The 13,386-nt window shown below is 41.2% G+C and overlaps 1 protein-coding gene across 4 annotated transcripts in view; it reads right to left on the bottom strand.

The window, feature by feature from the left end:
• The window catches only part of ATP10B (ATPase phospholipid transporting 10B (putative)), a 330,927-nt gene that overhangs the window by 17,364 nt on the left and 300,177 nt on the right, over positions 1-13,386 (bottom strand). For 3 of the 4 annotated variants that reach the window (XM_053226788.1, XM_053226793.1, XM_053226801.1), the window contains 4 exons: positions 11,009-11,085; positions 9,529-9,654; positions 2,107-2,307; positions 956-1,036 (listed from right to left, as the gene is read on the bottom strand). In XM_053226788.1, coding sequence (XP_053082763.1) covers positions 956-1,036; positions 2,107-2,307; positions 9,529-9,654; positions 11,009-11,085 — 485 coding nt within the window. Of the gene's footprint in view, positions 1-955; positions 1,037-2,106; positions 2,308-9,528; positions 9,655-11,008; positions 11,086-13,386 lie in introns of those variants that run through there. The other variant, XR_008300518.1, reaches the window with a different exon arrangement.

Raw genomic sequence — 13,386 nt, 5'->3', positions numbered from 1 at the left:
TGATACAATGGTACCAAGTATACAAAGTACCCCAGGGGGTACAGAAGAGAATATATATCATAATCAGAGGAGTTGATCTCTTGAAAAGAGAGGAAAGGCAGACCAGGGAAAAGTGAGAACTTGATGCTGAAAAGTTCAAAAAGGTCCCAGATGGTCCGTTTGTTGAGCACATAGTAGGGGAAAAATGAAGTAGGAAAGGTAAGCAGAGTCCTAGAGAAGGAAGGTATTGTAAGCTAGGGAAATTCAAATGAAGCACAAAATCACTCAACCCATCTTGTTGCTGACTGCAAAAGGATGTGAGGCAGGGTAGACACCACAGTTTAGCACTTGACCCATATTCTGTTTTCCCTGTCCAGGAGAAATACGGATTATATTCTGCTATCTTTGTTCCCAGTCTTCAAACTGGGAACCAAATTGAGATGGGGCTGGTATCCCTTGCTATCTGTATTCTTGCTTTTATTTCAGATAATGTAGTATCCTTTATTATCAGAACTTATTTCCTGAATGTGTGCTGCCTTGTCCTTGAAAGCAGAAACCTAAATATAAATCAAGGGTTGTAAATTCAAATACCTTAAATATTCAAGTAAGAAATAGTAAATGAGTGAAGAGAGCTAGGTATAAGACAAAATGGAGTGGTAGGGACTATGGCAAACCGAAGAACGTGCACCCCATCTAAGCAGGGCTGTGAATCAATTCTGGATTTTTGCCACGTGGCAAAAATGACCCAGTGTAATGACAGTTTCCAGTTTTTTAAAAGGTGACAGAAATTAAGATGTTTTGGAAAAAATTCTAATTTGTCAAATACCCTGAGTTGGATATAGTCTGCAGACCACCTGTTTGGATCCTCTGTGCTGCATCATCCAGAAAGACACTACTAGTCTAGGATTCATGTTTACAGTACCAGTTGCGATCCACTCTGTGATTTGTATGATTAGAAAGGGACTATACGACTTACCAGGTAAGGAATGAAGAAACAGACAAGGCTCTGATAGAACGCATCCACTATGCAAATCCAGAAAGTCATAGAGTTATAGCACTGCCAGGAAAGAACACATCAACCACCATTAAAGCAAGCCTTTGTAAGGAATGTTCTTGTGCTATCTGGGGCAAACAATAGGGTATTTAGAATGCTTTTTATCTTAGAGGCAATAGAATGGGACCATTAAGAACACAGACCTGGGGGTGACAGACCTTAGTTCAAGTCCCAGCTCTGCCCGAACCTTATGATCTTGTGAAAGTCACTAAACTGTTTTGATAATTGCTTCTTCTTCCATAAAAAAGGATGAAAACACCAACTATCTCCTTGGGTTTCAAGAAATCTAAATGTGGTTGTGCTGTAGTACCTAGTAAGTGCTCAGTTATCAATAACTGTCATTCATTAGCACCACGCTAGTGCTAATACACAATGGGCAAGTTTAGAGATTCTAAGGTTTCTATATAGCATCTGAAAGGGAGCTCTCCATCACAGCCCAGGATCACAGATTCCCAAGAGACAGGGCTCAGTGGCTTCAGAGACCAGTGTTCTCATTTTGTGCTTCACTGCCCATGGTCTGGCTTCTCCAAATCACTAAGGGTTTCAGTGTGACCTCTGTCTTCCAGGAAACCATCCTGATGGTTTCCCAGGCCTTCTTTAGTCTACTGGCTACCAGCAAATTCTAGACCATGTATAATCTTGTGTTCTAAGCTTTGTATTCCCCAACATGAGTAGAAGCCCTTATTTATCACCCAGTGATGAGCAAACTAGCTTTTAATCCCAGGGGTTCCCAAACCAAGCCTTGGGGGTTCTGTCAAAGGCCTGGAGAAAGGGCCCAGTTGAGGGCAATGGGATCTCTCTGCATGTCCTCTCCGCATTCAACTAGGGCAGTCCCATGTTACTTAATTAACAAATAACTAAAAAAGAAAAATACCCACTGGTCTGGTCCATCGCCCTCAACAGCAAATGCGAAACAGACCAGGAACAGGGAGTGGAGCTACTGGGTCACAAAGGAGGTAAGAGGCAGGGTAGTGACCAGAGTGTAGGGCCCCTAACCCCAGGCCAGTGCTCTTTCTTTGACACCTGCAGGGAGGATTCAGAGACAGGGAGGAGTTGAGGCTCCTCCAGCTTACCTCAGAGTTTTGGCCACTCTTGTACAGTTCTGGCAATGCCAGGAGTGTTTCTGCAGAGATGTCTTTATCGAGGACTCCAAAGATGAGAGGAGGCAAGGAGGTGAAGAAGAGATTAAAGAATATCATCTGCCAATAATCGATCATGGTGGAGCCAGAGAAACCACAGAAAAACTGGTACCAGAAGAGCAGGTTGACATAACACTGTAGGCAGAAAGAGTGGCCTTGTGAGTGAGGACCCATGGGCAGTAGTCAACAACTGCTGCTTAGAAGCCTCTGGCAAGTCACTATGCTGACTTGGAGCTTCCGTTTTCTCATTTGTGACATGCAGAGTTGTGTAAGCATCAGAGATAACTAATCCATAGAGCTGCTGCTGCTACTACTATTACTATTACTGCTCTTCAGGACCTGATGGGAATTGCACCAACTTGTTAAGGTAAGTGTAATGGGGTGGTTAAGAGCACAGGTTATGGAGGCAGAAAAGGCTGGTTTGGAATGATTACATCTGTTATTTACTAGCTGTGTGAGCTTGAGCAAATCACTTAACCTTTCTGAACATCATTTTGCCATCTTTCAGATGGGAATAGTAGCATCTTAGACTATGGCACAGGATATCAAAAGGCAGTAGTTACAATTAGTAGTGTGGGAAGAGAAGGGGGTGTCCCAGGGAAGGGATGATAGAAAGACCAGATCCTGGGCAGAAAGCCTGGTGGGAAGATAACTTCATGAGATTTTCCTCACAATATATTCCTAATGGTGATGCAACTCAGACAGGTGAGGAAGAGTATCTTCTCCTTAACTGTTGCTTTATGGTTTCTGAAGCTGTTTTCCACTTAGGACTGCCCACCTGAGAATGCAAACTGGTGCAGCCACTCTGGAAAACAAAAAATTAAAAATAGAACTATCCTGTGATCCAGCAATTGTTCTACTAGGTATTTGTCCAAAGGACACAAAAATGCTGATTGAAAGGGGCAATGCACCCCAATGTTTATAGCAGCACTATTGACAATAGCCAAAGTATGGAAAGAGCCCAAAATGTCATCAACTTATGAATGGAAAAAGAAGATGTTATGTGTATATACGTATGTACATATGTATATGTACACACACACACACACACATATACATAAAATGGAATATTGACTATCAAAAAGAAAACCTTTCTGTTTGCAACAACACAGATGGAACTAGAACACACACTAATTGAAATAAGTCAGAGAAAGACTAATACCATATGATTTCACTCCTATGTGGAATTTAAAAAACAAGACAGATGAACATAGGGGAAAGGAAGCAAAAATAAGATAAAAACAGAGAAAGAGAGACAAACTATAAGAGACTGTTAAATACAGAGAACAGAGTTGCTAGTGGAGTGTTGGGTGGGGGATGGGCTAAGTGGGCAATGGGCATTAAGGAGGATACTTGTTGGGATGAGCACTGGGTATTATATGTAAGTGATGAATCACTAAATTCTATTCTTAAAATCATTATTATACTATATGTTAACTAACTTGGATTTAAATAAAAACATTTTTTTTAATTAAAAAAAAAAGACTGCCCACCTGAGATGGGCTGGGATCACTAGTATTGTTTACCCCTCTGCGATGTGGCTTGGTGACTTGACCAAAGTCATCACTTAAGCTGCTGCTCCCAGTGCTGGGACCAGAATGTCCTGTGTGGCTGAGGCACACAGGGTAAAAAGTATAGTAAGAAATTGTTCCTTAGGTTTGTGTACAAACTATAATGCCCATAACCTAACTGCCAGGCTAGTGTTATTTTGAAAAGGATGTAATAATATGGGCATGTTAATATTATTAGTGACACCAATGATTATACTGGAGCTTCTATTTGTGCCAGATGTGTGATATATATTATAGCATATTAGTATATAGTATATTAGATGTGCAATAGACCTTATAATTTGTCCCGTGTTGAAAGATTATTGCTAAAGATAGTACATATTATATTAGTGTTATATCTCAATGATAATATTATTAGCCCCACTCTACAGATAAGGAACCTAAGGCTCTAAGATACTCAGTTACTTCCTGCCTAAGTTCAGAGCCAGAAAATCACACAACCAGCATCTGAGTTTCAAGCCTTCCTCTTTGACCATTCCTAAACCTTCTCAATCTCCTATTGGATTCTACAATAACAATGCTGACTGAGAGGCTTCTAGCCAAAGAGCTCCATCCTTTGACTTTTCTGGTGACCAGTGGGAAGTTTTCTGGCTCTGAAAGAGATCCTGATGCCCTGAGATTTCCTGGATCTTGCATCTTTCTGTCCAAAGAAGGGAGAAGGCTCAGTCTCTGTTTACTGAGCCACAGGTAGGTTTGAAATGCACTATGGGAAGACTTTGAGACTCCAGATCGACAGCAACCACTTGTGCACTGGACATGGTGGGTTTAAGAAGAACTGAAGTGCTGAAGTTCCCTTGATACTATCATTCAGCAGCTGTTATGAAGCTTTGACTTTCTTTCCCCTTTGAGAATCTTGTCTTGCTTCTCCCTCCTCAGCTAAATGGGAAAAATAATAACTCTTCTCTCTCTTACACATGGGTAGGTCAAGTGGCTCAGATGAGCTAAGTGACCACACCAAATGCCCTTGGCCACTTGGGGCTGGAACTGTGACTTGAGGCTGTAGTACCCTAGGATACCAGAGCTGGAAGGGACACCATCTTTCAGATGAGGCCAATAATAGCAACAACAGCAAATAACAATAGCAACAAAGACACATAAAGCACATACTATATGCTAAGCTATGTTCTGACCCATTAAATCTACCTAGCAGCCCTTTGAGGTAGTGATTACTACTCTCATTTTACAATTTAGGAAACTGAGCCTCAGAGAGGGGTCAAGTCATTGGGCTGGGGGTATAGAGCTAGTAAGTAACAAAATTGGAGTTCAAATCCAGAGGTTCTGGATGCAGAATCCATCCTCATGAACTTGATGTGAGAAGTGGATGCACTTGTTAAAGTGAATTCAAGATCAGAGATCACAGTTTAGTCTCCAGCACTAATGTCCAGAATCCTTGATTCTACACTATGAGAGGCCAGTAGGATCCATTTTAAAGTGCTAGAAGTGGGGAAAGTACTGAACACAGAATGCTGTGATTGGCAGTTTCTTCCAGGGATGCCAAGGGAGGACGTTTGCCAGTTATAGGCCATGCTCTGATAGTTGCAATGTAGATTTGGTCCTTATGACTCTAAGCCTCAGTCTTTCCTCTCCATCAACTTCATCTCTCCAAATTCCAGCTTTTAATTTGTGCAATCTTATCTGGTGGATGCTGTGATGCTTGACCCAGTTTTCACCCAAGCCTCAGACGTAGGCTAAAGCCAAGGGAGGAAGAGAGCAGTAACCTGGCTGGTGTCAGAGGCTGTTTGAAGCTCTGTGTCCAAGTGTGATGATCTCATCATATGATATTTCTTGAACAATTTATGTTGAGACACAGTGCTAGAGATGCTTGGACAGTGGACAACACACAACATGGTTCAGAGTGATCTCTGCCTTCAAAGAGTTTGGCAACCACTGGAGAACAGGCTTCTTAGACCTCTAGGAGGCACTGAGTGCCATGGTAGTGAGGGCATTCAGTCTGGGGAATTTGGAGTACAGTAGAACTAGATCCAATCCCGATTCTGTGATGTACTTAGTTATGTGACCTGGGTAACCCCTCTGGCTCTCAGCAACCAGATCTATAGAGAGATAACTGTCCCCACCTCACAGGGTTGTTAGCACCTGCTGCCATCATCATCATCTAGTTTAATCTGGACAAATGAAGCATTTATTATGTACCTCACACATGTAAGCTCATTTATGCACACAGTAACCCTGTGAATTAGGTAGTATCTCCCTTTTACAGATGAAAACACTGAGACACAGAGCTTAAGTAAATTACTGAGGCCATATTGCTGCTGAGTAGCAGAGTGGGGCTGGGATTTGAACCCAGTCTTGTTCTAGCACATACTCTCTTAACCCCTATATTACACTTATCTCTCATAGTTACATACATACATAAAGTTCTTAGCACAGTGTCTGGTATGTGGTAGGTTCCCTGTAGATGACGGTGGATGTTAATGTTAATAATGCTATGCCAAACAGTACCAAGTTGTACTAAGTACCAAAAAAACTACAGGAATCAAGGGTGGCATGGGGAACGTTGGTGACCTGGGTGTTGGAGGACTAGCATTTACTGAACTTCTCTTACACTACACACACTGCAGTATTAAAGGGCTTTAAGCCCTAGTCAAAGCAACAAAACACTGCTTGGATATCACTTGCTCATTTTTCCATAGAAATACTCTTACTGAATTATAATTTAATATTAATTTTTATTAAGGGTTGTTAGAGAAAAAGAGTGGCCATATGGAGGTTAATTTTCATTTCCTACAAAAATGCCACTGAAGACAGTTTCCTGAAGGTTTTTGTGTGACCTTTTTCTAAGGATTTCCTTGAATAATTGATCTCTGCATTTAAAGCAAAGAGAGGGTATTCCTCATGAAGAACTGGTCTGCTTGTTTTAACCAAACATTTAATACTTAGCATCTTATCTGAAGTTCCTGGTGCAAACTACCTCTTCTCTTTCTATGGTTCTGGTCTGTACTTTTATAAATTTCTCTTGTAACTTCCCTATTGCTTTGCGTTCTTACTGTAAGTCACGTACATCTTGTTTGGAATTAGATATAGCATATGACATAAAATTGTAAAGACTCAGGTTGTTAAGCCTCTTTTTCTTGGCAGGGAAACTGGCAAATTCTTCTTTTAGGTCATAGCTTAAATGTTATTGTCTAATTTATTTGGTCAAGAATCTCCTGGTGATATGTCCATAGCACCCTGAACTTCTTTGAGGGAGATGTGCCTAAGAAAATGTTTGTAAAACTTTAATCTCCTTCCCCTATACCAGCGCTTCTCAATCTTTAAGGTTCATACAAATCATCCAGGACTCTTACTAAAAAAGTGCTGATTCTGAGGTAGGAGGCCTGGGATGCAGTCTGAGGATCTGCATTTCTAATAAGCATCCAGGTGATGCAAATGTGCTGGTCCAGGAGCCACATTTTGAGAAGCAAGATTTATTAAGACGAGGAGATGACAAACTACTTCCTGGAGGCTGAATCAAGCCATAAATAAGGTTTAATTGGGACACAGCCACATGGATTCATTTGCATGCTGTCTTATAGCTGCTTTCATGTGGCCGCAGCAGAGTTGAGTAGGTACAATGGGCTATATGGCCCACAAAACTAAAAATATTATCTGGCTCTTTGCAGAATAAGCTTACTGAGCCCTGATTTAGACTGTCAGCCTCATGAGGCAGGGACCACATCTGTCTAATTCTCTATACCCAGTGTCTGATAAGGTTCCAGACACAGCTGTTCAATGATGATTTGAATAAATGAAATAAATCTTTGCTGTTCTATTGTCCCAATACTCACCCTGGAGTTTAACACTGAAGTGTTTCCTTCCTCCGCAGGTCCTGTTAGGACCTTGTTTGCTTCCACTTCCTCTGGTTGGAATCTTTGCACCTCTGAGGGCACCCACTGAACCTGGTGACAGCCTCACGGAGACTGGGGCCTGCGTTTTCCTCCCAAGTAGCTACAGTGCAGTAATTAATTCATTGTTCAAATTTCAGAGCATGCAGGGTTTTAATCCCCTCTGAAATTGGTTTTGGATGTGGAAGTCATAGTTCTCCACCCTCTAATTGCAATGGGGAGATAATGCGCATCAGTATCACAATTTCGAGCATGGCATCGGGCTGGAAATAAATACCATTTAAGCTTTGAAAGCATGGCTGGCTGGAAACGTTTCCTTTTCTATTTCACAAATTTAATGCAGAGAAGAGGTTGTGCTTATTCAAAAGAACGGCTCCTTTGGAGGCAAGAAAAAAAATTAAATGGGCATTTTGAATTCTAAGTAAACAGCCTTTCATGCTCAGAGTGAGTTTCAAGTTAAATAGAGTGACTTGTTTGCATAGACTTGCTGAATATTACCATCCAGTTTATCGAATTTACATTATTTTTTGTCATGCTGTTTATTTACATACACATTGAACTTTGCACAAAAATGCTCACTCTTGAGCAAGGGCAACTGTGACATGCCTAAATCAGGACTGGGAGAGTGGAATAGGGGACACAATGCAATTTCGTAGCTGCTACTTGGCTAATGCATTTTTCTTCTACCACCCTGCTCTTAATCCTCCCTTTTTCCTTATGCAAACAGGAATTGGATTCCATTTGCAGACTCCTGGGGATTATTCAAAGGTCCTTGAACTAGGTAATGAAAACTCAGTTCCCCTGTCCCTCCCCACCTCCCCACTTTTCAAACAAGAGCTGCTGACAGTTTTAATGCCTCAGTTGGTGTGTGCCTGCTTTGGGCCCTTATCGATAAGACAGAAATGAACTATTTTTCAGGAGAAACAATGGTATCTTCCTAGGATTGTATTTTATAGTGTTACATACTTTCCTGAGCTCTGACTCTAAAGCCTCTTAAATAATACTTCTAGGGAAGAGGGAGTCATAGTGTCTCCATATTACTGATGAGGAAACCAAGGCTCAGAGTGGTTAAGTGACTCTTCCAAGTTCACACACCATGCTACAGTTAGGCAAAACTAAAATCCAGATGATCTCCCCCTTTAAAACATTTTTGCTAATAGATATTTTATTTAAATATCCTGACCTCTGTGAATTCTTTGCTGGGAAGGCTGGCAAAGTTGAAGTGATACATAGAGTCTCAGGTGGAAGCCAGGAGACTGGTCTTAACCTGTACTCTCCCAAGGGATAGGCTATAGCTCTTGCATTGGGGTGGCTCTATAGGGAGAGAAAAATCTCAGATACATGTCAGGCTAGTTATTTGAGTTCTTTCTTCCTTGCAGTCAGAAAATAAATCTCATTTATGGAGCCCATCTAAGAGTAATGACAATAGGAACAATAATAAAAAATAATGGCTAACTTTATAAGGTGATTACTATGTGCCAATCACTTTATATACAAGCTCCCATTTAATCCTTGTAGCAAATATACAAGAAAGGTACTCTTATCATCCCCACTTTACAGCTGGTGAAACTAAGGTGTAAGGCCATTATCAAATGTAAGAGCATAGATTTGAACCAAATAAGATTGACGCAAGAGTCTGTGCTTGTAACCACTCATACTGCCTTCTGTGTGCCAGGTGCTTTCCATATAGTATTGCTAATGCTTACAATAACTTCACACAATAGTCTTAGCCCATTTTACCAAAGAAGAAATTGAGGCTCAGAGAAATGAATTACATTGCTCAAGTTCACAGAGCTAGTAGGAGACAGACTCAGGATTCAAAATCCAGGCCATCCTGACTTACTCCCTTATGCTGAAAAGGTTTGTCTACCACTGTGGTGGGAGCTGGGTCCCTGGCTGGGCCTCCCAAGGCCTGGGTGGGAGGTTGCTATAGGGCTACTCACCACATTCTTGTAGAAGTAGTACACCACCATCCTGGCTAGGCGTGAGTAACACCAGTGGCCGTGCACAAGCAGCAGCTTCTTGAGGTGTCTGAAGCGGGAGATGGCAAAGTCACTGGACATGACAGCCTGAGAGGGCAGAACAGAGACATCAGCCTCTATCCACAGCTGCCAGTGAACCAGAGACTCCCTCAAGGGCCATGTTTTTTCCTAGGTCCACAGCTGGTAGGGCCGAAAAGACCCTTTGTAATTATGTGGCACCCTTGGGTGGTTCACCCCATCCTCTCTTCTGGAAAAGCCAAACCTTACTAGAATCCAAGAAAGGCAGCTCATAAGGGACCACTGGTCTAGTCTGGCCCTTCGTCTCCTTCTGTTTATCCAATAAACAGTAACTATGGCCTAAAATGTGTTGGCACCATGCTAGAGATACGATGGCTAACCAGAGAGTAGGGGCTTCTGTGCAAGTAATTCTCAAACCTCTCAACTCCCTTGGTCACCTCCTGTGGCAGACCATTTGATCCATTCTTAGATGGAGCTGATGGTTGGATAGTTCTTCCTTTACATGGAGCTGAAATATGTCTTCTGCCTTTAGGATTGCTTAGAACAAGACATAGCTCTTAGTACTCTTTTAAGAGTATAAAATTGAAATATGCCTGGTTATAAATCCTGGTGTGAGTCTTGGTCAGACTGTTTAATCTCTCCCAGACAAAGTTTCATTTGAAAAAACAAATGGAGTAATAATTCCTAACACATGGGGTTGTGATTGTTCATGTTAATTGCAATATCAAGTGAGGTGCCTAGTAGAGTGCTGGCATATGGTAGATACTCAAAAGGTAACTGTGTTCTTTCATCCTTATCAACAAACTTAGGCAATACCTATTGTATGCACCAGAGGTGAGAATATGATTGTTAATAGTTCAGAATGATAAGGTGGGGTTTGTTTTAATGGGAGACATTAGTAGCTCAAGTTATATGCTTGTCCCAAGCTGAATTTTGACTTAGGTATGTCTATTAAAGTGTACCTAACAATTTATAGGTCAATCTAGCCATCAAGACTAAAATGGCAATTGAAATGTGTTTTCAAATGTTCTTATATCTGTCACTGCTCATGGAGGGCACTATACCCTTGGATGTGGGTATAGGCTACAGGGAGGAAATATGGAGTCAGAGGAAGGCTTAGCCCTACCTGAATGGCTAGGCACTCTTTGGCTTTAGAATACAGGTATTGCCAGCTGTCTATAAAAAGCCAAACATCCTTCTATTTTTCTCTGTACCAGAGGGACTGGGCAGCAGGGGTATAGTGATGGAGGTTATGTAAGAGGAAGTAAGTTACGTAAGAAGGAAGCCCCCCCACCCCCCAACTCTAAGATGATAATTCTGCAAAGCTCTTGGGGAGAGATTCCTCCAACACTGTGGGGGAATTCCATAACTCTCCAATAAGGAGAGTTAGGGTAGAAAGGAGAAGAATGGAGGGGAACAATACCTGCAGGCCTTCCTGTCCAGATATTCCAATTCCAATGTCGGCAGCATGAATCATGCTTACATCGTTTGCTCCATCACCTGAAAGAAGAGAGGTCATAAGGTATCTTTATTGCTGGTCTAATTGCTGCATGACAATGAAAAGGGTGTTACATGAGTGGCTCTAACGTGTCCCCATTTGTATATAATCGAATCCTTTTACAATGCTCTGATTAGTCCTATAGGAAAAGTCATTGCTATTTGGCCTGAGAGAGGTTTTTTCTTTTTTGACAAGAAGCTCTATTATTCAACAAATGTTTATTGTGTCTTTTTTTCTAGGCACATTAGGTATTGGGAATACAGTAGTGACTGAGACTTGAGCAGTGCTTTACAGTTTACAAAACAGGCCTTCACAAATGTTACAGTGGACTTTACTAATGAGTAAATGGAGAATTTGAGCAAAGTAGAGATTTAGCAAGGGTAATACAGCTAGGGAAAAGGTCCAGGAGCATTGGCACTAAGATCTTTCTGATAACTTTCCTAACTCAGTATAACTTAAAATACTGACCATATTAAGACTGCTAGAATGTCTGGACAGCAAAATCATCAAAGATTGTCAATAGTGTCCAGGGACAGGGATGGTATTCAGTTTTGTTTCTGAATATAGGAAAATAGGATCGACTGGGTTTTTTTGGTTGAGGAACATTTAATCACACTGAGTTCCCATTTAATGAACTAAGTTGTTTCAGAAAATTGGAGGTTAGGGCATGGAAATACACGTATACACATAGCTTCCAGCACTGTCAAATAGCTTTTTCTGTGATAATGGAAATGTGCTATATCTTTACAGTCAAAGAGGGAAACCACTAGCCCCATGTGACCATTGAAATGCAGCTGGTGAATTGTGTTTAATTTTAAATTTCCATACCTATGCAGAGCTGGGTGTCAACCATTTTGGACAGCACAGCTCTATACAATTGAGGCTTTCCTTACAAACCTGGCTTTTCCCAGAGCTTTATCTTTCAGAATAGAGTTTAGCAAACTTTTTCTGTAAGGGGCTGGATAGTAAATATTTTAAGCTCTGTGGCCAAGAAGCAAAATTGAACAACTGTTCTTGCTGAGAGGAGTCTTTTACACGTTTCACATTTAAAAACATAAAAATCATTCTTAGTATCCCTGCAAAAACATGTAGTGGGCTGGATTCAGCCTGGTGGACTGGTTTGTGGACTGCATTGTCTTTATTCTCCTCCTGGCCACACCTCTTTTTCCAGTATGTTCTCATAATAATATGTAATTAAATTTATATTAGATACCATAGAGACTATGGGATTGGGAGAATTTTCTTCCCTTAATTATTTGGCAATGAAATTTGTTAATATTAACAATTTTCTCACTATAAGTAGCCATTATTTTTGTAATGATTACTTTTTTTTCATGATAGCATAACAGGACATAATTTTTATCTTCCCCATGGCAAACAAATCCACCCTTTAACCTCTTCTGTTAGCAAACTACTGGAGTAGAGGTATGGAATCATGCTATTGCTTACCCTGCTGTTTTTATTTCTGCCTCTATGGCAGCAGAACCAATTTCTTACCTCAGGGAGTCAGTCCTGGGCTATTGCCTTGTGTGTGTCTAAAGTTTTGAAGAGGGCAATTCAGGGAATAAAATTAGGATGCAGTTGCTAAAGTTTTGCTCCCTGTATCCTGTCTACCCACTCCTCCCCTCCCCTTTTTGTTTTGAACTGCTTTTACCTGAAGAATGGGAGAAAAAAACAATATATAATATAGACTTATTTGAAATGCCAGGAAGGAAAATCTCTTTCCATGTCTGTGTAGGAAGGATAGAACCTGGAACCATCTGCAAGAATATCCTTAAATGAATGCAATGTTTACTATGTGCTTGGAGTGTGCAGAGCATGGGATGAAATGGTATGAATGATACGGTCCCTCTATTCAAGGAACTCATGGTCTACTGAGCAGGCCCTCACAGAAGGCAAACCAGTGCTCTGCAGCTCTGAGGGCTGTGTGCTGTGGGAGTTCTCAGAGATAAGGAAAGTTAGGTGGGATTAGAAGAAGGGGTGTTTTATAGAGGAAATAGCTTGTACAAAGGCCTGGGAGTGAGAGAGATAGGACAAACCTCATGGAGAATGGAGGCAGTTCCATTTGACTGGAGCATGGAGTTCAAATGTTGGGACAGGGGTTTCTGTGGTTAAGGACATGACTGGAGGGTTAGCAGAGACTACATCATGAAGATTCCTGCAAACCAGGTTTGCTTGTTGATGTAGGTACAGTTTTTATTTCTCTGCCTTAACCATGATTAAAGTTTAGTCTCTTATGAGAAATTTTTTCATCAACCAAGAGGCTAGCATTTGTTGAGAATGTGCTTTGTGCTGGGCCTTGT

This window comes from Acinonyx jubatus, chromosome A1 (genome assembly GCF_027475565.1).
Source record: "Acinonyx jubatus isolate Ajub_Pintada_27869175 chromosome A1, VMU_Ajub_asm_v1.0, whole genome shotgun sequence".
Taxonomy (NCBI): domain Eukaryota; kingdom Metazoa; phylum Chordata; class Mammalia; order Carnivora; family Felidae; genus Acinonyx; species Acinonyx jubatus.
This window is presented reverse-complemented; position numbering and strand designations above follow the sequence as displayed.